At 40.8% G+C, this 23,176-nt stretch overlaps 5 protein-coding genes across 5 annotated transcripts; 2 read left to right on the top strand and 3 right to left on the bottom strand.

Annotated features, from left to right (window-relative positions):
* Window positions 1-2,815: 2,815 nt before the first annotated feature.
* On the bottom strand, window positions 2,816-4,548 carry LOC128735524 (glucose dehydrogenase [FAD, quinone]-like). Its single transcript, XM_053830007.1, has one exon. The coding sequence runs from the start codon at window positions 4,541-4,543 to the stop codon at window positions 2,816-2,818; it is 1,728 nt and encodes a 575-aa protein (XP_053685982.1). The 5' UTR covers window positions 4,544-4,548.
* A 1,862-nt stretch (window positions 4,549-6,410) lies between these two features.
* On the top strand, window positions 6,411-11,470 carry LOC128734207 (sphingolipid delta(4)-desaturase DES1). Its single transcript, XM_053828271.1, has 2 exons — window positions 6,411-7,542; window positions 10,737-11,470. Exon 1 carries the CDS (start codon window positions 6,560-6,562, stop codon window positions 7,523-7,525), a length of 966 nt encoding a protein of 321 aa, XP_053684246.1. The 5' UTR covers window positions 6,411-6,559; the 3' UTR covers window positions 7,526-7,542; window positions 10,737-11,470.
* Window positions 11,471-16,129: 4,659 nt separating this feature from the next.
* LOC128737796 (zinc finger protein 184-like) lies at window positions 16,130-17,612 on the bottom strand. The gene is made up of 4 exons (XM_053832501.1): window positions 17,402-17,612; window positions 16,747-17,333; window positions 16,394-16,684; window positions 16,130-16,331 (listed from the first exon to the last, which is right to left on the bottom strand). The coding sequence occupies exons 1-4, from the start codon at window positions 17,540-17,542 to the stop codon at window positions 16,130-16,132; spliced, it is 1,221 nt and encodes a 406-aa protein (XP_053688476.1). The 5' UTR covers window positions 17,543-17,612.
* A 232-nt stretch (window positions 17,613-17,844) lies between these two features.
* On the top strand, window positions 17,845-18,639 carry LOC128737425 (exosome complex component RRP41). Its single transcript, XM_053832057.1, has one exon. It carries the CDS (start codon window positions 17,902-17,904, stop codon window positions 18,637-18,639), a length of 738 nt encoding a protein of 245 aa, XP_053688032.1. The 5' UTR covers window positions 17,845-17,901.
* Window positions 18,640-18,717: 78 nt separating this feature from the next.
* On the bottom strand, window positions 18,718-20,162 carry LOC128737193 (peptide chain release factor 1-like, mitochondrial). Its single transcript, XM_053831783.1, has 2 exons — window positions 19,728-20,162; window positions 18,718-19,676 (listed from the first exon to the last, which is right to left on the bottom strand). Exons 1-2 carry the CDS (start codon window positions 20,127-20,129, stop codon window positions 18,825-18,827), a joined length of 1,254 nt encoding a protein of 417 aa, XP_053687758.1. The 5' UTR covers window positions 20,130-20,162; the 3' UTR covers window positions 18,718-18,824.
* Window positions 20,163-23,176: the final 3,014 nt, after the last annotated feature.

Here is a 23,176-nt window from a genome sequence, read left to right as displayed (position 1 = left end):
ACTTCATTGGTACTTCGAGAGCCAGTACCATTCCTATAACTACCAGCGCCAGATAGAGGTTTCAAGGTCTGTAAAGCAAAATTCGGTACAAATGGAGGGTATGTATGTGTTTTTTCCCTACAACTTTGCACCACCAATGTTGCTCCTAGAACCAGGTAGTCGAACAAGTTTTAATTTGCCAATGGAAAAGAGGCCTCAATTACGCATCTTGATCTTTTACCACTCTTATAACTTGCCCTGGCAAAAGGCTTCATTGTTTATCTTGGTAAATGCAGAATTTAGTATAAAGGAAGCACCATTCGACTCTACGACCAGTAGCTTGTCAAGGCGGGTTCTGTAATCGTCTGACTACAGGTCCCTCCAGCTGTACATGGCATGTTGGCAGACATTTTCGAGCATACGAAACTGCCGAAGTTCGCTAAGAAGTTTGACAGGCTTGAAAAACGACATTTTTATTGCAATCGGGACCAATCAACCAGGAAATTTGAGTCAGCGAGTGGATGGAAAAACGGCTGCTTTCCCTTTCGGTGAAGCAACACAATTGCACCCATTATGGAACAAAGGCTATATGGAGTGGTGTGTCGCCAATATGCAAGTGGTATCCAAGGACAAGAACAAGGTGGATGAGGTAGCTATACGGAGTCTAGTGGTAGGTGTCGTATCCGAATCCAAAACACATCCGTGGTTCTCGAAAATAGCACACAGAATGACTTCGCTCGTTATTCTCGCGTTCCTCGACCTTACGGGAAACGTTGTCCCACTCAATAGGATTATATACATGGCTGCCAGAAACAATATCGACTCAAAGTTTGGGAAGTGCTAACATTTTGAAAGTGACATTATTGTTTTATATTTAAGTTCATAACTAAGCTAGCTATGATTACTCTTGATTTGATCATAAACATTTGCTTACATTCAACCATGTCATTGCTATTCACTACAGTAGGTGTTAAACGAAAGGCTACCAAACCGAAAAATAAATCCCAACTGAGATAAAGCCTTTCGAAAAAGCATACGGCACTTGATCGGCATCACATCTTTATTGATTTCAAAGCAGCATACGATCGAGACAAGCTATGGCAGATATAGCATGAACGCGGTTTTCCGGACAAACTGACGCGACTGATCAGAGCTACATTGGATCGAGTGATGTGTTTCGTACGCATCTCTGGGACACTCTCGAGTCCCTTCAAGACGCGGCGAGGGTTGAGACAAGGTGACGGTTTATCCTGCATACTGTACAACATCGCTCTTGAGGGGGTGATCCGATGAGCGGGCATCGAAACGAGAGGCACGATTTTTACCAAGGGTAGCCAACTTTTAGGCTTTGCAGATGACTTCGATATCATAGCCAGGAGCTTTGCGACGGCGGAGGCAATCTACGCCAGACTGAAAGCAGAGTCTAGGAGAATTGTGCTAAAAATAAGTGCGTCGAAGACCAAATACATGAAAGGAAGAGGCTCAAAGGAAACAAACGCGCTCCTCCCACGGACGGTAACCGTTGACGGCGACGAACTAGAAGTGGTAGAGGAGTTCGTGTATTTGGGATCGCTGGTACCCCGGACAACAACACTAGTAAGGAGATCCAGCGGCGCATCCATGCGGGAAATCGGGCCTACTTTGCCCTTCGTAAAACGCTGCGACCAGGAAGCGTACGCCGCCGCACGAGGCTAACAATGTACAAAACTCTTATAAGACCGGGTAGTTCTTTATGGACTTGAAGCCGTGACGCTGCTCACGGAGGACATACGCGCCCTTGCCGTGTTCGAGCGGAAAGTGCTGCGGACGATATTTTGCGGCGTACAAACTGAAAGCGGAGAGTGGCGGAGGCGTATGAATCACGAGCTACAGGTACTGCTTGGGGAGACTCCCATCGTACATCTAGCGAAAGTTAGCAGGCTACGATGGACACGTCGTAAGGATGCCGACCGACAGTGCGACGAAAATAGTCCTCTTCAACAACCCCACCGGCACCAGGAACAGGGGGGCCCAACATGCACGATGGCTCGACCAGGTCGAAAGCGATTTGCGACTTCTGAGACGACTAGGAAATTGGTGTCGAGTGGCCCAAGACCGAGTTGAATGGAGACGAGTGCTTGAAACAGCACGAGCCACCCCGGCTCTATGCTGCTGAAGAAGAAGAAACTTGATCTTTGAATGTCAGTGAGTCATGTTCTAGAAATCAAGACAGTATACACAGTACAGATCTTTTCCGATGATCTCACACTTTATCCTCTGATCGGAAATCGAAAAATTTGTGCAGCCAAAGCACCCGGTTATAGAGAAAAAAGCATTAAAACATTTCAATTCACGTAAAATTGCAGAAATAACGAGGATCTTGAGCCATTTGACGATATTTCAAGAGAAACAATCCGAAAAAGGAACTTGAAAAACTTTAAACTACATATAGAACATGCTTAAGTTATACAAGTTTACGCGGTTTTTTACGAGAATTTCGAAATTTATACGAATTCCAAAATTTAGATGATTCTGATTTATGCGAAAACTTTCCTTCGCGTAAAAAGCGATTTGTCTGTAATTTAAAATCCAAGCAATAAAAAATTATTACAGATGCTTTAATGCATAGTTCAAATTTTTGCGATAGATAATAAAGAGGACCCTAGGATACCTTGAACAACATCAGATCAGCGGAGTGGGGGGCCGAATGGTCACTGATTTTGACTGCAATTTTACGATTCGTTAGATAAAAGAAAAGCATTTCAAGTGACAACTGTTATACACAAGATATAATTTTAACAAATGGTGTACGGTGTATACAGAATACAAGTATTTGAGAAAAAGGAGACAACACATTTTATCGATGTGGAAAATTTTTATTTAGGAAATAATTTGCTAATGCCATAACTATCGAGTTCGGATTTCCACTAGGTAAATTGGGTAGCACAGACGCATCTATGACGTAAAGATTACTCAGTTGATGCACTTTTAGATTTCGGTTCGATACAACAGCTTCAGGGTCGTTTTCGTTTCCCATTCGACATGTTCCCACCGGATGGTACAGGGTTAGCGTTAGTGCTCTTATATAGCATTCCCAGTAGGAATCACTCGAAAATTGATAATTCTGGCAGCCTGGAAATAGTTTAGGATTGATCTCAGCCCCTAGCGATTGCATTGCCGGTTGCTTTATAATGTGTTGGAGTATATTAAGTCCAGTAATAAGAGTTTGAACGTCGTCCGCATCTCGTAAATAGTTGGGATTGATGATAAGATTAGAACGTGAGTTAGTACTGCTTATTCTAATGTAGCCTCTGCTTTTGGGATGAAGAAGTATCGGTAGAACTGTAACGGACTGTTTGTCCTGATTCACCAACGGTTTGAAGTATTGATTCCAAACATCTGCTTGCAAATTGATAAGCGCTCTTAGATGCGCACCAGCATCCACTGTTATCCCCACCGGGAGCACCATAAAACCAATATCATGAGTAAAATTTGAGTCTAAATTGACAAATCCTAGACACTCGCAGCCACCGAAAGATATCGAAGAATTTTGACCATTATTAATGAAATAATTCCATAAGTTTCTTGGATGTATTAAGTTCATTAATCGCATTGGCATTCGTTCTGATAAAAGAATTAGGTCCATTCCTGTTGTTACATGGTCTTGTAAATTATTTCCAACTGGTAAGTTTACTATTGTCTGAACACCAGCTTTTTCCAGATGCTCTTTAGGACCAATTCCACTTTGAAGAAGGATTTTAGTACTTCCCACGGTTCCTGCTGCTAATATAATGCCTTTGGTTGCTTTCACTTCGACTAAATTGCTATTTTTGTTAAATAAGAGTCCAACTGCTTTACCGTTTTCGATGATGATTTTTTCAACTTCAGCGTTAAATACAATTTCATGAGTCTTAAGCGACTTACTAAAACTTTGATGACTGGTTGTCCAACGTCTTCCATTTTTCATGGTCACGTTTGGGCGATAGAATAATGAACTATTCAGTCCTGCCTGCTCTGCAGCCCTAATAAATGCCCTGTCCAAACCGGTAGAGAATGTTTGCATTTCCATAGCGGTAGTTGAATCTGCTCCCCAATTTTGGAAATATTCCATAAACTTTGCTAGTTCCTCTTCCGTATCGAACCATCCTTCAAAGTCCTCTCTTGTTGCTCGATAGTGCACCATATTGTTGAGCATGTGCGATCCTCCGAAGACTTTTCCCATAGGCCAGGCACTGCGATTTTCATTCAGTGCGCTGCATGCCATATTTTGTGACTCCGTGCGATATTGCCAGTCATAACTGGTTCCTTGAAATAAAGGTTGAAATAGTGGTACATCCATCAGAGCTGGTCGCATCGATCCGGCTTCAACAATGAGCACATCTCCAGACGGTATTTCGGCGGCAATGATTGATCCCGCCGTCCCGGTCCCAACGATAATGTACTCGTACTGATGCTTAACCGGTACTGTGGTGGCATAATAATATTCGTAAAATAGATATGAACCATTTAGTAAAATATACACAAAGCACGTTCCAAGCAAATAAAAAATATACACAATCCAAGTGGAGAATTGTGCAATAAACATGGTTTTTCGCACTATGACTATTCCACAAGTAGTACTTATCCGGCGCGTTGTGCACAGCTGACTGCTAAATATTGTTTTGATTCATCCGATCATCTCATTCTGCGCGTTGAAAGCCTCGTATTTCAATTTCAATTGTTCCCGTTATGTCGAAATATGAATGAATGTCGATTTAAAGGTTGAAAAGTGTGCGTGTTGTAAATGGGCGCTATAAATATATACACTCTAAAAAATCGGCACGTCGCATCCACATGAATAATGTAAACTTCTGTACAGCAACTTACATGAGCTTCATGTACTAGTTAATGCGAAACTTGATAAAATTTATTGGGATCGCACATAAACTGGTGAATATGAGTGCGAGTATAATTCACGTGAATGTTACATGAAAAGCCACACGTCGTATGTTCGAATCTCGGCTGGGAGAGGCTGTTAGAGTCAATAGGATCGTAGCACTGACCCCGCACTGTCCTATATTCTAACAGCTGGTTGCGAAGTCTGTCGTATAAAAAACAGAAGGTCAAATTTCGATAACGGAATTAGCACCCAGGCTTTGCTTTGTTACATGAAAAGTGTGATGGATGAAAATTACCTATCTTTTCACTTAAACTTGACGTGCCGATTGTTTTGAGTGTGCGGGTCTTTTTGTCCAGCCATAATGGCGGACAGCATAATCCATCGATGTATATGTATTTATTTGCGTGTCAAATACACGCGATGTATTTGAAATGTCAAAAATTCTGTTCAAATATTACGAACACGGATTATGCCGTCCGCCATTATGGCTCGTAAAAAGCTGGATATAAATTTAGAGCGATTATCGAATCTAATTTTTAATGATCAATTGGCTTATGATAAGAGAGTGATATCCGTTACTGAAGACCTATGTGCATTCAAATCGAAGACGATCAGGTTGAATCGCTTACCCATTTCACCCGAAATTGTGCATAAACAGATGCAATCCAGCTTTTTACGAGCCGTAATATTTATTTGACATTTCAGTAATACATCGCGCGTTTTCTCTCCGTACGTTCCTTTGGTTTTACCGTGAACATGCGGAAAGAAAACGTACGATGTATTACTGAAATGTCAATTATTATGGCTCGTGAAACTGAAAAGCTGGATAAAATTTCTAAAACTTGGAAATGAACGTGATCTTGGATTTAATTAAGGAACTAACTTTACTTCTGCTTTGAAATCTAAATCGATATTTTTAACCACTTCCTCTTTCACTTGGATACTCGCATCCAACGGAAATATTTAATATGTTTGCCTATTTATCCAGGTTTTTACGAGCCATAATGGCGGACGTGTTCGTAATATTTGAACAACATTTTTGACATTTCCTTAATACATCGCACGTTTTCTTTCTGTACATTCCTTTAGTTTTACCGTGAACGCGCGGAAAAAAACGTGCGATGTATTAGGGAAATGTTAAGAGTGCTGTTCAAATATCACGAATACGTCCGCCATTATGGCTCGTAAAAAGCTGGATACTAACGTTTCCCCTGTACACATTACTGTAAGTTGCATGCAAGAATGTGTCGCGTGTCGGTTTCGAGCTCTGTTCGAACTATATTCATCGCACTCCGCATTATTTATGTAAATATAAAAACACTCTTCTTCGTATCGCTTTCTTCTGCCGACTTTTCATTCTTTATCTTCTTTACCGTTCTCATTCATTCATCCACACATGTCACTACTGCAGTTTATAGCATACATTCCTACAATTTTATAGTATTATTTTGTGTTGGTGCGTACGTTATTTACCGTACGGTCTGTCAACACGTAGACGATTTCCAATACAAACGCTAATTTATCAGTTGTGTAGGTATTTGAGGAATTTTGTTCGATTTTTATTTGATGTATCGCAGTCACCGGTCCCGGTCGTCGAAAGAAGTCAGTGATGAGAAGTCAGTGAAATCTTGTGCAGTTGGAATTATATCTTAGCTTATAAGTGGTTATGATTAATTTTGACTTAGTTTTTTGGCCTGCAAACTAAAGCTAAACTTCTTCGGGATGGGTCAGCACGTTTCCCGTACAGATTTTGAGTGGACATATACCGAGGAGCCGCACGCCAGCAGGAGAAAAATTATTCTGCAAAAGTATCCTCAAATCAAGAAACTTTTCGGCTATGATCCACAATTTAAATGGGTGGCAACGGGTATGGTACTGGCCCAATTTGCAATGCTGTTTGTAATGAAAGATCAATCGTGGAAGATGATTTTTCTGCTGGCTTACTGCTTGGGAGGTGTCATCAATCACTCACTAATGCTTGCATGCCACGAGATAGCACATAATTTGGCGTTTGGACATTCGAGGCCGCTAGCGAATCGTCTGTTTGGATTTTTCTGTAATCTCCCGATCGGGCTGCCCATGTCAGTGAGCTTCAAAAAGTATCACCTGGAACATCATCGTTATCAAGGAGATGAAGTGATCGATACGGATTTACCAACCCTGCTGGAGGCAAAACTGTTCTGCAACACATTTGGAAAGTTCATTTGGGTCTGCCTGCAACCACTGTTTTACATCTTTCGTCCACTGGTCGTGAATCCGAAGCCTCCACAGAAACTAGAAATCATAAATGGAATTATTCAGCTAATTTTCAACACCATCGTCGTATATTTTTTCGGCTGGAAGGTTATGTTCTATCTGGTGATTGGCTCCTTGTTGGCGATGGGCCTTCATCCTGTTGCCGGTCATTTTATCTCCGAACACTACATGTTTGCCAAAGGTTTCGAAACGTATTCCTACTACGGTCCGCTCAATTGGATCACATTCAACGTTGGTTATCACAACGAACATCACGACTTTCCGGCTGTGCCAGGACGGTACTTGCCAGAAGTGAAACGAATCGCACCAGAATTTTACGACACCATCCCGCAGCATTCGTCCTGGACGCAGGTGCTGTACGATTTCATTACTGATCCTGCTATCGGCCCGTATGCAAGGATAAAAAGGAAGGCGAGGGGACTGGATTCTTAATTCCGGTTTGATACGCGGTAGGTAGATAACGATAAACATATCGTACTGACAAGCCGTGATTCCTGATGATTTGATTTAAATTTATTGTTTCGTGGAATAAGTCTATTGAAGTCGTTGAACAGCGATTCTTCGGGAAGATAACGTTGTCTCTGCAATAGATAACGGAAAATTTTATTCATGTGCTGGTTGTTGGTTTCACAAATTGGACGCTATCATGTGATTCAAAGTTTGGAAGCAAATAAAGCCGCACTGGTGTGGGTGAACATGTTTGTTTTACCACAGCCAAGTGATGTATTTTTAATGGATAGTGCGCTACGTGCCACTACTCTACATATGTACCTCTAATTCAGCATAGTGTCATATGGTTTCGAGCTGATTTCAGCTTGCTTAACTGCCTGCCTCACAATTGAAGTATATTACATACTATTTGTACACTTCGCCGATAGCAGTTAGTCACGGAAAGCACTATTTGGTTTCGAGATGAGTCACTTAAAAACAGGCAACTATCGATTGTTGTGTGCAGTGGACGCAACCCGGCTCCGCTATGTTGTTGTTAATCATACAAATGTAAATACTAGAACAAACAATTTTGTTTTTTAACTGATAATCGGTATCTGTATTGGATATGCAAGTCGGTATTTTATTATCATTTCGCTGTAATGAAATCTAATTTAGATTAATTTATTAGTATGGTTGAATCTAGACAAACCATTAAAGGTTTTAGGCATTTCATGAATTGCTAATGCTTTTAGATTTATATACTGATCCAGGCATATCATTGGAACAATAACATAAGTATATTTAGAAAAATTGAAATATTGCCTGTTCAAAAGTTACAGAGTTGGTTAAAGATAAAATTAGCTATCAAAGCAAAGCCTTAGTGCTATATTCCGTTTTGGAAACTTGACCTTCTGTTTTTATACGACAGACAGCCAGCTGTTAGAGTACAGGATAACTGCAGGGCCAGTTGCTATGGTCCTACTGACTCTAACTACAGCCTGACGACTGGCTTATTAGGCCAGCATTATACCACGAAGCCAACTGGAAGGCAGTCACTGTTTCGAAACATATTTTTAGTTCGATATAAATTTTGAACATTGAGCAATCGACGAAACAATTATAAAATAATTAGATAGAGTACCGCCATCCGGGGTGACATTGCCGTATGAATGAAAGAGTTAGAGCAAATGCTCCCCTACGATTTAAACGAGAAAAGCAAAGCAAACTGTTTTATTCATACGACCTATTGTGAGACGGGGGTGAGATTGTGCCAAAAACCAAAAATGTTTATTTTTGAAAATTTATTATATCTGGAAACAGGTGACCCAAATTCAAAATGATGATGAACATAACATATTTATTCATAACTTAGAATGGAACACAGATAATGTTAGAAAACTATTTAGCCTAAACAGGGTTTTAAAGTTCGCGATCAAAAATACTCGAAGATAACGCTTACCGAAAATCCCGTATAAACCAACCCAAACAAGAAATCGTATCAACTTGCTATTTTTAAGGTATATAAAGTAATTATTTACAATTTATTAAAAGGTTATTATGCGTTGGATAAGTTTTGATTACGAAAATAATATTTTTCGAAACATTGTACTTTTCGAGCTTCACGGGGGTGAGATTGTGCCAAGCCATAATGATGGATCCAATTTGTGGATTTCACTTACACAATAAAAATACGACAGATTAGACTGCATCATCCATTTTGGAGCAAACAGCATCGTAGGTCTGCTAAATAATTTAAAATAATTTTTACTTTTTCTCTTGAAATTTCAGATGCTCTGAATAAACACTCTATTATAAAACAAATATATTATACCGTGTATACACTGCCAGTTTTAAGGATGGGGGAGGGGGGGGGGGGTGGTACATATGTCCTGCGGTCGCGGGTTCTGGAACGAAGTAATGGTTACTTTTGTTAAATGATCATAGAGATATGCCCCCTTAGGATACACGCCCTCCCTATATCTCCCCCTCGTTAACCCTAGAAACGCTACTAGTTATATATAGGTTGTCCATTGACTACGAACTCATTTTTAGTTATTTCAGACCTTTCCATGTTATTTTCGTTCAAACTTTTTGTGTGATGCGTTGTTTTGGGCCGAACCCTTGCCCCTAATAGTCTTCTTAATTCATGGACGGCCCCATATGAACTACTTTATACAGATATTGAACAATTTAATATATATTGACAGGTTTTAAATCAACTTAGTTCCTAAATTGTGTGTATACTGAGCTAAAGAACAAAAACATATGCTTTTTTGGCACAATCTCGCCCCGGATGACGGTATCAAAATGTTTTACCTACCTTCGTTATTCTCTCTAAGGGTTCCAAGAATTGAAACGCAGTAATGTTTTCTTATATTTACACCCACGAGGTTTCACAAAACGTCTTCATAACATTGATTCATGAAAAGTACGTGATGTTTGCCTCTGATATGAAGATAAGGTAAACCCTATATAGTTCAGCCATCGGTTTCAAGTGGCAGGTGTTTGTTAAACCAAGATTTTTCGTTTTATCAGTATCTGCGCTCAATCTATGAGTGAACTCATCGTTCAATACGAAAACATGGACAGGTGTCTTTGCAATCGCAGGTTTTTTTTGTTTTGTTCAGAACCCTGACTATATCTGCCGTCTACCTCTTGACTATCTGTTCATGTGTCATCGATCGATATTGTATTCGAAGATCAAAGGTATTTTTTTATTACTGGCTTCAAATTGAAAATGCCACGCAAACTGTGAATTCTACCGAGTGGGGTCAAAGCAACCGCTACTCAGACTGGAAAGAACACGGTTTGCATGCAAATTAGATCATTGGCCAGCTGCGTGTGACTGATTGCTATATCGTTTGCCGTTTTTTTTGTTTCGATAAAAGTTGTTGCAGTACCTATATTTCTTGTTGCTATTTCAGAGAGTTTACCATAACTTATCAGAGCAACAAAAATCTACAAAAATACTGTTGTTGAATTTATTTCTCTACAAAGCGAATGTAAATGAAACCGTATTGCTAAGAAAATAAATAAACAATTTAGTATCGGATTATACCTCCTACGTACCCAGAACGTATGAAGATAAGGAACATAGTCATTTTATTTTTGTGTTTAATCAAATATGAATTTCTAGTAGAATTTTTAATACCATACATCTATCTTTACACAACTGTTAAAGAAAAAATAGTAATTTTCATTTCATTTTCAGGATTCAATATACTGCTTAGTCAACGTCCTGCATCGTAACAATTATGAGGTAAGATTTATTTTATTTCCTACGCAGAAGCTGAGAAGAAACAGGTCATCGTATTTATATGAGTTTAAAACTTATATGGATTTAAAACAAACGAAACTCTAGAAATCGTTACCTAGAGGTACTAATACAGACAGATGTTATTTCTGCAATTGCTAACTGTTTGAAATTTTTTAACATACGTTTAAATATGCAATGCAGACCGACAGAATTGCGTCCGTGATTCCATCTTGACACAAGGATATTATTTACTACATTTACTAATTCAAATTATAAGCGGCTCTTTTATGCACTTGAGCTAGTTAACACTGTAAACTAATTGATGTGTGAGCTTAGAGCCTTATTTTGTATGTCACAGCCAGGCAGAGTTATACGATGTATTTCGAACATCTAAGCGCGAGTGGTTAGATAGAACTTTACCTAACGAATTGAAACTGATTGCTAGGAAACCGAAGATCGTGATTGTTTTTTGGAGAAACCTAGATGTCACTAAACGATGAATCCTATGAAGAATAATCTTAATGTTAACCAAAAACTAGAACTGAATCTTAGAAGTCTATGAGGATTCTAACTATGAAGGAGAAACACACAACCGTTGCTTAATAGATACTATTATATTTCAATTTGTTTGTGCTATGATTGTAATGAGCTTACATGTGCCCATTGGATGAGGCCACTGTAAATACATTAAATCTATGTATTGAGGTATGTTTGAGTCTATAATGAACATAAAAGAAATCAACGCAAGTTTCAGATCAGATCTACAACTTTTTCTTAGGCACCGCTCTATGAACACACTCTGATTCAGCAGCTTAGAACGCTGTCGTACTAAGAACTTGTCTCTATTCCACACGGTTCTGAGCTAATCTTCACTAATTCTTCGAGTGATCTCTAAATGCTCTATAAAAAACACCCGGGATGGTCATATCATCTACCAGAGCTGTGGCGCACATATACACCGGCCGGGAGTCAGAATTCAACCCGGTTACTGGACGATTCAATGACAAAAACGCTACGGCAACGAACGAACGACCTAAGATTTATGGATCTTGCGGCCTTTAAGAACATGATCTACCTCTCTGTGTAAGCTCAAGAAATCGATATGGATTAAAGCAGTCGCTGTTGGAACTTGTTGAATAAAGGACTCTTGGTGAAAAAATTCTTATGGTCCAAGCACAACTTTTCTTATATATAAAAATGGATTTCTGTCTATCTGTCGGAATGTTCCTTATAGAATCAAAAACTACTGAACCAATCAACGTGAAAATTTGCATGTAGAGGTTTTTTGGGCCAGGAAAGGTTTTAATGATGGTTAGAGACCCCTCCTCCCACTAAGAGTGGGGGCTCCCATACAAATGAAACACAAATTTCCTCATAACTCGAGAACTAATCAAGCAAATGGAACCAAATTTGGCATGTGCGTGTTTTCTGAGACAAAATTTTTTTCTATGATGAATTGGGACCCCTCCCCACTTTAGGAGGGGTGGCTCCTATACAAATAAAATACAAACTTCCTCATAACTTGAGAACTAATCAAGCAAATGAAACCAAATGGCATATGGAGGTTTTTGGAGGCAAAAATATTTTCTATGGTGAATGAGGACCCCTCCCCACTTTAAGATGGGGGGCTTCTACACAAATGAAATACAAATTTCCTCATAATTCGAGAACTAATCAAGCAAATAGAACCATATTTGGCATGTGGGTGTTTTTGGCGGCAACCATTTTTTTCTATGATGAATTAGGACCCCTTACCTTTTTTGAAGGGGGGCTCCTATACAAATGAAATACAAATTTCCTCATAACTCGAGAATTAATCAATCAAATGGAACCAAATTTGACATGTAAGTGGTTTTGGAGTCAAGATTTTTTCTATTGCTTATTGGCCTGCATTTGAATAGCATTGGTGATGCTTATTGGTTACCTGGGATGCTTTCATAGTTACGTAACTGCCAAAATGAATCATCTAAGGTTGAACTTGATTGATTCATGATTTATGTACAACACAGGTTAATTTGTGGCAATACGAAGTTTGTCGGGTCAGCTAGCTGCTTATATTTTTGGGCTACCAAAAAGTGTTGTGTACGTGCTTATATATATATCAACGATCCCCTGGTAGTTGGAGACCACATGGATTTGGTTTCTTCGCTATCCAACAAACCCGGAATCAATCATGTGTGTTCATCAATTTGGTTATGGTTGAATGCAATTCAGTCAAAATTAATGGGAAAAGATGTCAGCTGCCGATTCAAGATACATCCACTACGAAGCAACCGTATCGAAAAATACTGAAAAGTGTGATGTACGAATGCTGTGCGTTCGCCTGGATATAAGTTACTCCGTAGGATACTTCGGGGGCTATTAATAGAATACCGGATACCTCCAATGGTATTCACTGAAAACAATTGTTCGCCACGCCAATTGAACGGCACAAATGACTTAAAGCTACAGTGAACCAAGAAGGATAGTTCCATTGCTCTTGTATTCCGATTGGGCTACAGATGCTGTAGACCGAAAATTTGTTAGCGGATTCGTGTTTCAAGTTTTTGGTTGTTATGGTCTCATCATCCAAAGAAGCTGAGTATGATGCGCTGAGTTTATCCGTTTTGGAAGGCTTATCAAGTGATCTTCGGAAGGCTTACCAAGGGATCTTCAAGTGATGTCACCGGATCAATCCTTCATGATCTACGAAGACAGCCATAGCTGTATTTCAAAGGTAAAGAACGTAGAATGCAAAAGGGCGAAACATATTGATGTCAAGCACCACTTTTTATGTGATCACGTCAACAGAGGAACTCTGAAGATCGAGCTGAGCCCGAGAAACAAACAACTGGCAGATATGTTCACTAAAGCCAACGTGCCCGCGCATCACATTTTGTTTTATTTTTTAAAACAGCATACGAAACAGTCGACCGGGACCAGCTATAGCAGATAATGCACGAACATTATTTTCCGGACAAGCTGACGGAGCTGATCAGAACTACATTGGACCAATGGATGTGTTTTTCGCGCATCTCATTTCGAGAAGCAGTAATTGATAATTGACGACATATCATGCATGCTATTTTACATCGCTCTTGAGGGGGTTATCCGACGAGCGGACATCGATACGAGGCAAGATTTTCGCCAAAGGTAACCAACTCCTAGACTGCGCAGATGACTTAATATCATAACCAGGAACTTACCAGGATCATAACCAGGAACCACGGACGGGAACCGCTGACGGCGACGAACTAGAGGTGCTAGATGTGCTCGTGTATTTGGCATCGCTGGTGACCGCAAACAACAACACTAGTAAGGAGATCCAGCGGCGCATTCCAGTGGAAAACCGTTCCTACTTTGCCCTTCGCAAAACGCTGCTCCGCCGTATGAAGCTGTACAAAACCCTTTTTAGACAGGTAGTTCTGACTTGAAGTCGTGACGTGACTCACGAAGGACATACGCGCCGTAGTCGTGTTTGAGCAGAAGGTGCTGCGGATGATATTTGGCGACACTGTGACGAAAACAATTTTCTTTAACAACCTCACCAGCACCAGGAAGAGGAAGGCTCAACGTGCAAGATGGCTTGATCAGGTCGAAAATGATTTGTCACTGCTGAGACGCCTGGGAAATTAGCGATAAGTGAGCCAAGATCGAGTTGAATGCTTTGCTTGAAACGATTGCTTGAAACAGCACGAGCCACCCCGGCTTTGTGTTGCTTTCGACAACGACGATGGAAGATGACTATTAGTGGAGTTTGACGAGGAATGTCAGCAGATAGATATTGCATAAGTAGAACGAAGGTAAAACAATGCTGTGCAGAGTCACCCGTCAACATGTGAAATGATAGGAACAGAAACAAAGCCTGCACATCTGTATCTGACTCGTTACATTGAAATTCTTTATTCTTCGTCTTCGAAAGCATTCGTACAGATTGTAGCTTAAATCGAATTCTATTTACAAAAAGCATTCTTGTAAGAACGTTTTTTAATATTAAAATCAAACTAATAGCCTCGATTCTGCATTCCGATCGGACTCGTTCCGATCAGAAACGTCACAATCGACGTATGTTATAGCATACGATGTATTCCCATCGAAGCGCAATTTCTGATCGGATCCGGCTCCGATCGGTATGTAGAATAGAGGCGAATAGCGGACAACGTTGAAAGCACTAATACAAACACAGCATGGATTACTGTATGCATACTTTGTCTTATTGAGTGGCAGCAGAAGTACCTACATCATTTTTTTTTGTCGGAAGGTTTGACCACTGCGACCATTATTTTGATCTATTGTTCCATTTGCCGTCGGGTTCGTAGAATCCGAGCTGGAGTGTTCAGATTTATATTTGAAAGTAATGATGGACAGCCGATGTGGTTTGTGGTTTTGGGAACGTCAAAGAAAACACCAAAGATAACGCTATTTGTCGTCAGGAGAGCATTTGTAAATCTAGGGAGGACGAAATTACCCGGAAGTTTTTAAGATCGTCAGCGAAGAATTATTTTCCAGATGACAGCCGATATGCGAGGTCGTTTGCATACAGCATGAAAATAAGCGGGCCCTGTACGCTTCCTTGAGGAACTTCTAAAGTGATGTTGAATATTGCTGAGCTTTCAGAGATCGTATCAGACGAAATGTTTCCGGATGAGACGCGGGCGAACTGGTGCGGGTCACACTTTTGAAGAACAGCAAATAGATTGTTAGCTTCTTTTTTCTCCACATTACTAGGTATGCGTGGGTATAGGTATTGATGACCTTTGAGCCCTTATGAGAGTCCAAAATGATGACGAATTCAACTTTCAGTTGGAGCGCGGTCTATCCACTTTCGCTGCCTATGGAGCTGTATGTAGAACGGTGTAGCCACTTTGGATGATTCGTAGATGATTACTGTTTTCTTCGGATCTGGCACTAAAGAAATGGTTGTGCTTTTCGGTTTTCCTCTAAGGGCACGGACTTTGCTCCAAGGGGACCAAGAAAAGAGTGATGTATGGAGTGCTTGGTAGGGCATGTTGCTAAAATATTAGACAATTATTCTGCAAAAATGATGCCTGCTTCGAATCGGGGTGGAACAACACAAAGAGGGACGTAGCGAGCAAAGTGGCTAAAAGAATTACCTTATGAGGTGGATAATTACGTAACTGAATAATTTGATTTTGAGCAAAATAAAGAATCGCGGCAAATGTTTATATTAAAAGGTTTCTTTTTTCGCGTGGACAAGTTACCTCACATAACATGACACGTATGTTGTTCCACATGACTTTAAAATTTGCACCTTGTGATAAGGAAGAAAACATGCCAATGTTTTGCACGTTTGTTTTAATTACAATTATTGCTTAAACCTGATCTAGGTTTAAAAAGTACAATCGAATTCAACCTTCCGCTATCGTCGAAAGCTCAAGCGCCGTTGGTACTTGGTTTTGTACAACCCCGGCACTACTCCGCTTAGTTGTAGGCCGATGGGTTTTCAAGTGCGTCACTAAATTGTCCTTCCTTCTGAACGCCCGGCCACAGATTTCGCAGGCAAAGGGTTTCTCATCCAGATGCTTAGTGAAATGCTTCCGAAGATCACCGCTAAAAACAAAAATCGGCATTTCAGAGTTTGTCCATCTATTTGATGCGAGTTTCGAGCTTACTTGGAAAGAAACATCTTATCGCATTCGGAGCATTTAATTTTCGGTTCCTCGAAATGAGTTCGCTTGTGCCGTGCCAATCCGGTCGGTTGGTAATATGCTTTACCACATACAGGACACAAATACACTCGATCTTTAAAATGTGTTATCCGATGCTGTTTTAACCCGTTCAGCATAGGGTATTGCTTGTCACAGAGATCGCATTTGTACATTTTTGCACGCGTATGAATATTGACATGTGAACTGTAGTTGGAGGCGCTCACGAACGCTTTTGGACAAAATGGACATTGATGTCTAGTAGAGATAAAATCAATTTTAACATGAAGTTAAAAATAAGCGTAAAAACTTATACCTACCTTTTTTCGTTGTTATGGATCCTCATATGCTCGGACATATTTTTAATAAATTTTCCACACATTGGGCAAACTTCTGCTCTTCTCTCTGATTTAACAGCCAACTTGGGTCTACCACGTTTCTTTCCTGTTTCGCATATTTCTGAAACTTGAGACTTGGGAACATTCGGTTTTTTAGTGGTATTTTCCTTTCGTGGTCGTCCACGTTTTTTGAGAGGTATTTTTGAAGACGAGTCTTCAAGAGATTCTGGCTCTGGTTTTTGATCTTCTAGATCCACCTCGTAGAAATCAATTCGTGTCGAGTTGTGATCATCATCGTCATCATCATCATCATCATCGTCTTCACCAGCGGCTTCATTACAATCTGCGGTTGTTTCTTCCTGTTTTGGTTCATCAGGCTCGATGTCGTTTCCTGCTGTCTCGGACACCTGAAGTAAACCATCGTCTACAGAGGATACTTCAGAAAGAAGTTTCAGATATAGTCCGTCATTTCGAAGACAGCACTCACGAAAATTGTGCCAATCTACAATCGCAGATCGACAATTGCTGCAAATCACAGTTTCCGAAGTGGGTTGTTCTGGCTTAATTACCTGAATGTTAAGTACAATTTTAGTTTTCAAAATTTATTTTAAAGAGGAAAAACTATTATCCTTATTACCTGTATAGATAAATATCGAAGAATAAGCTGGGTGAAATTTTCGGATTCTGCGTCGTTTTGATCGGGCCAATTGATCGAATAATCTTTGATAGGTCCTAAGTTCGGTTCATCTTGCAGGCACAGTCTACAAATTCGCTCCATTTACGAAATAATTAGATTGTTGAAAATATAAATTGAATGAATTCTACAGGAATAAAGAAAATAGTGCTAGTACAAGCTGTATCTGATAGCGAGCGTTGGTAAATAATGGATTTTTGTTTTGGTCAAACTTTCATGAATGAAAGTTTGACAGATACTAGCGTTGCTATAAAAATCTTGCGTTGAAAACGAAATGAAGAATGAACATGTCAATGTCGACTGTCAGTAGAATAGTGTTGGTGAGTTCAGTTTTGTTTATCGTTACTAGCCGTAAATCCAAATAATTTAATAAGCGCGTGTTGCGGGATATGTTTTGCAGTTATTTCTCTAAATTTAGACCGTTTAAAACATTATTTTAATAAATGGAGCTTCTATCCGACGAGGGACTTCGGTTGGATGGACGAAGAGCCAACGAACTGCGCCGTATACAGTGCAAGCTAGGAGTGTTTAGTCAACCGGATGGTAGTGCATACATTGAGCAAGGCAACACCAAGGTTTTAGCGGCTGTATATGGGCCACATCAGGCTTCGGCCAAGAAAAGTAGTCACGAAGAGGTAATCGTCAACTGTCAGTACAGTATGGCCACATTTTCAACGGGAGAACGCAAGAAAAGACCACGCGGTGATAGGAAAAGCCAAGAGATGACCATCCATTTGCAGCAAGCGCTGAGTGCCGCCATCAAGACGGAACTGTATCCCAAAAGTCAGATCGATGTGTACATCGAAGTGCTAATGGCAGACGGTGGAAATTATTGTGCATCCGTTAATGCAGCTACATTGGCGCTCATCGATGCTGGCGTTTGTTTAAAAGAGTATGTTTGCGCTTGTACCGCATCGCTAGCCGGTAAGGTTCCATTGATGGACGTTTCAAATCTGGAGGAAATGAGTGGCGGACCTACATTGACGGTAGCCTCACTGCCAAGCAGTGGAAAGATTGCCTTTATGGAAATGTCCCAACGGTTTCATTTAGATCATCTCCCAAATGTACTGGAAACTGCCTTACAAGGATGTCGAGAGGTTCAAAAAATTATCGACCAGGTAGTCCGCGATCACGTAACCCAGCTGGGACAGGCCGGGGATTGGGGTAGTATAGGAAAATGATCGTTAAGTTGAATGATTTTCGTTTGTAATAAACAAGCTTATCTCTTAATCTTTATATATTTATTAACTTTTCGTGATGAGACTTATTTGTGTTATATTTAGACATGGCAACAATTACGGTCCTCGAAGCATTATAACACGCTGCAGGTAATTGAATGAATCTATTATTGTATCTAATATATTGTCTACTTGTTCTCTACACTATTAACAATATCCATCAGTTGTGTCTTTCGATGTGCCGCCCGCAGCTTTAGAATCATATCATCTAACTGAGGGCCCCCTTCCAGGAAAGTCTTCAAATTGTGTATTGTGCCATTCTCAACCCGATGGTCCGTTATACGATCCTGGCTGTAATTATAAGTACGAATTTTTTCGTTCCGCAAACTCAGACCTACTTGGGATTTTTTCAACGATTTACTATTGTTAAATTTAGTTTCAAGTTCTTGTTGCGTTAATTTGGCCAGTAGTTTCTGTTTCGCAATCTCTTTGTTTTTCACTTGTGATCGTTCGGTTTGACATTCAACAGCAACTCCAGTAGGTAAATGAACAATGCGTACCGCGCTGTCCGTAGTATTGACATGCTGGCCACCTGCTCCGCTTGCCCGTTTGGTTTCAATTTTCAAATCCTTGTCGTGAAGCTCAATCTGGAACTCATCTGGACGAGGAATGACCGAAACGGTTGCAGTACTTGTATGTATCCTTGCGGCTTTCTCTGTCACCGGAACCCGTTGAACTCGATGTACACCTGCTTCGAACTTCAAGTGCCGATAAGCACCTCTACCTTTTACGACAATCGAAGCATGACGGATACCTCCCAGTTCACTGTCCTCCGTTTCGAGATATTCAATTTGCCAACCTTTGAATTCGATGAACCCACAGTACATGTCGAAAATTTCCCGTGCAAAAAGCATTGCTTCCTTGCCACCAACACCAGCAGCAACTTCCATGATTAAAGAATTAAAATCTTCCTCTTCATCCATAGAAAGAATGCCGTCCATGATTTCATCGTCCAGTTTGGTCAAAATATTAGTATATGCCTAAAATTCGGTAACTTTTTAGGTGCTTTAATTGGGATGCTGATAGCCTACCTCTTTTTCTTCCTTCATCAATTGTAACATATCCTCATCTTTCTCGGAGTTCATTTCCTCGAGCGATTTAAGATTATCCACAATAATTCGGCGCTGCTCATACATTTCAACGACATGCGACAGAAGCGCCAAGCGTTTGATATCCTTCTTGTTCAGTTGATCCATCACTTTCAAAGAGTAGTACTCTAAACGAATGTTTTCCAGATATTTTTGGATGTTTTCATCGCAAATTTGGAAGCCTTCGTCCGAACGAGATCCTATGGGGAATTGCTGCTGCAGAGACGGTGGATATCGTGTCACAACACAGGAGATTGTTCGTGTTTTTGCAGCGAATACATTTCGCGGAAGTAATGTTTGTCTGGGCACGATGCCCCTTAGGCAGCAAACACGGCTAAGGAACATTTCAGCAAAATTTTCATTGAAAATCACGTAATATTCGTAATATCGAACGCTTTTGGAGTAAATTTGATAATAGAAAAAACAACACTATAATAATCAATACTGTCAAAATCAGCTGTGTGACAGTTATTCTTTGTATGTCGACCTTGTCGACTTGTGTGCTAACGGGGCTAACGGTCACCGTCCCGTCGATTTATCCTTGGATTTACCAATCACAGTCAAGGTCGTATGTATTTTTTACGTTGTCAAGTAGAGATGCCCGATACTAACTATACCCGATATTTCTTTGAATAAAACTGCCAATAAAATCTACTGCATCATCATATAAAGAGATGAAATAAGTAAAAAATTGAAACAATTTTTATTCGAAATTCTCATTAAATACCCTCTAACAGCAACATTGTAAAAACAATACGATTAAATTAATTACTATTTTTTCCATTAAAGTACACCTAAAAGAAACTCAAGTTTTGATTTTCATGGAAAATCACAGATCTGTATCAAAATTCAAAAACGGCTGGTTTCTGGTTGGTGAACAGTTGGATAATGCGCAATACAGACCACATGGTGGTCCTTAGTCGCTTATCTACCAACTCCTATCCCTATCGCCTCCTGGTACCAGCCGGAATACGAGCAACCGGCGGAGATCGCGAAACCAACCCCGGTGTAAACCAGAGGGGTGATGTGGCTGTTAAACTACATACATTGTATGTATCCCACTCATTGGTTTTGGTACCTTTGTTACTGGGACCTACTTAAAGATTGACTCGTTTTAAAACAACTGAAACTAATTAGAAAGCAGTTAACCTTTTAGCTATAATTAGACTATTATTAGCTGTTATTTTCGATATGCTGGCTGGTTCCAAATTATCACCATTCATGGATGTTTAGTCCGCAAAATTTTGACAATTTCACACCCCTGCTGAAAACTAAGCTCGCAAACTGACAGGGAAGGACGCGCTGTGTAGTTTCGGTACGAGGGTGATTTATTTATTTTGGACAGGCGTTACGCGTATACTATTTTGGACATTTCCATTTGATTTTGCCGTAAATGTCCAAAATAGAGTACGCGTAACGCCTGTCCAAAATACATAAATCACCCTATAAGATGATAGTCCCATCACGAGACGCGGTAGTGTGGCGCTAGTAAGGTTACTAACCGAAAACTAACATACTACGAACAATCAAAGAAATCGGAACATTCGGCATGGACAAAGGCGACGACATGGAATGGATACTTGGTACCTGGAACTGCAGAACGCTAAATTTCATGGGTAGCGACAGGGTACAGCTCGATCAGTTAGAACCCCGAAAGTTCGGCATTGTGGCCCTGCAGGAGATCTGTCATAGAGCTTTCCAGTTATGTGTGTGTTGGTGCTTGAAAAAAATGAGGCAAACGAGCATCAGCACAAGCATACCTCCCAGTTGGCTTCGAGGTATAACGCTGCCCTAATAAGCCAGTCGTCCTATGTTCGAATCTCGACTGGGAGAGGCTGTCAGAGTCAATAGGATCGTAGTAACTGGCCCTGCAATTGTCCTGCACTGTAACAGCTGGCTGCGAAGTCTGTCGTATAAAAACAGAAGGTCAAGTTTCGATAACGAAATGTAGCACCTAGGCTTTGCTTTGCTTCAGGCATCAGCTTTTCTCCAAAATGAGGCAAAAATCCTGTATATACACGCGTATTTTGTGTTCGCTACTGTGGGTGCTTGAGCTGTCAGAAAGCTCTATAAAGGTTAGAAGCTGTGGAGGATCCGTGGCGGCAAAGCCCAATTTTACCAGAGCGGTGGAGCGCCAAACAAGCTGGCAACGGGCTTTGCAGTGATAGGCAAAATGCAGAGGATGAGAGGATGTGCAGGTTGAAGATAAAAGGTAGTTTTTTCAACTACACCATTATAAACGTGCATTGTCCACACGAAGGTAGACCCGATGACGAGAAGAAAGCGTTCTATGCGCAGCCTGGAGGTAACGTACAATAGTTCTTCGCCAGCGAACATCAAGAACGTCATCGGGGATATGAACGCCTAGATCGGCAAAGAAGCAATGTATAAACCGGCAATTGGGCTCCATAGTATGCACACTGATACGAACGATGACGGCTAGTAATGTATCAACTTTGCAGCTTCCCGAGGCCTGGTGATCAAAAGCATTTTCTTTCTCCGCAAAAATTAGCCACCTGACCAACGTACCTTGAATCAAATCGACCATATTCTCATCGATTGCCGAGGAAACGCTCGGCCGTGAGGTCGGAACCGCTGTGCTAGGTCTAGGCGAGGTAACCTCGGGCGCACGAAATGATTGGTTTGACGGGGAATGCCAACAAGCGGTGAAGAGAAAAAAAAGAGCTTGGAAAAATTATCCAAGAATTGCCATGAGGGAGAATTTGGCTAAGTATCGACGAGCGCGGAATGAGTTGACCACGGTCCTGAGGAGGAAAAACGCCACATGGAGGATAGAGATCGTGAAGAGCTAGAACAACTACTCCGGGCTAATCCGGTGCGTAAGATCTATGAGAAGGTGAACCAATCTCGTAAGGGACACACATCGAAGCCCGATATGTGTAGGGACGAGGAGGAAAGCTTGGTCACAAACGAGTGCGAGATGGTCGACTGGTGGAAGAAGTATTGCGATGAGTATCTCAACGGAGACGCAACGAAATTGACCTAGGAGTGCCTACAAACGATAACAGCACCTGATCTCGAAGAGATCCGGCAAGAAATCAGTCAGCTGAGGAATAATAAAGTCGCCCAAAAGGACCAACTTCGTCAGAACTCATCAAGAACCACTAGCAACGGCACGTCACTGGATTATTTAATTGGTTTGGGAGGTGCAGAAAGTACTGGAGAAGTGGATGGAAAGTGTGACATGTTCAATATCGTTATTGAAGGTGTGGATCCGGCGAGCGGGCATCGAAACGAGAGGAACGATTCAAGCAAGAAGATTCATCGATGCATTCAAGCTGGAAGTCGAGCCTATTTTTCCCAGCGCAAGACGCTTCGATCAAGGAGCATACGCCGCCATACAAAAGCGATGTACTACAAAATGAACGACG

Source organism: Sabethes cyaneus, chromosome 2, assembly GCF_943734655.1.
Source record: "Sabethes cyaneus chromosome 2, idSabCyanKW18_F2, whole genome shotgun sequence".
In the NCBI taxonomy this organism is placed as follows: Eukaryota; Metazoa; Arthropoda; class Insecta; order Diptera; family Culicidae; genus Sabethes; species Sabethes cyaneus.
Note: the sequence above shows the minus strand (reverse complement) of the source record. Positions and strands in the feature narration are given on the sequence as shown.

Excerpts from the sequence above, each read along its gene's own strand:
- LOC128737796 (XM_053832501.1), bottom strand. The coding sequence starts at position 17,542 with ATGGAGCGAATTTGTAGACTGTGCCTGCAAGATGAACCGAACTTAGGA. Across the intron at positions 17,334-17,401 it reads TTCGATATTTATCTATACAG|GTAATTAAGCCAGAACAACC; the intron begins GTAATAAGGATA and ends CTTAACATTCAG. Across the intron at positions 16,332-16,393 it reads GATAAGATGTTTCTTTCCAA|CGGTGATCTTCGGAAGCATT; the intron begins GTAAGCTCGAAA and ends TTTTGTTTTTAG.
- LOC128737425 (XM_053832057.1), top strand. The coding sequence starts at position 17,902 with ATGGAGCTTCTATCCGACGAGGGACTTCGGTTGGATGGACGAAGAGCC.
- LOC128734207 (XM_053828271.1), top strand. The coding sequence starts at position 6,560 with ATGGGTCAGCACGTTTCCCGTACAGATTTTGAGTGGACATATACCGAG.
- LOC128735524 (XM_053830007.1), bottom strand. The coding sequence starts at position 4,543 with ATGTTTATTGCACAATTCTCCACTTGGATTGTGTATATTTTTTATTTG.
- LOC128737193 (XM_053831783.1), bottom strand. The coding sequence starts at position 20,129 with ATGTTCCTTAGCCGTGTTTGCTGCCTAAGGGGCATCGTGCCCAGACAA. Across the intron at positions 19,677-19,727 it reads TGATGAAGGAAGAAAAAGAG|GCATATACTAATATTTTGAC; the intron begins GTAGGCTATCAG and ends ACCGAATTTTAG.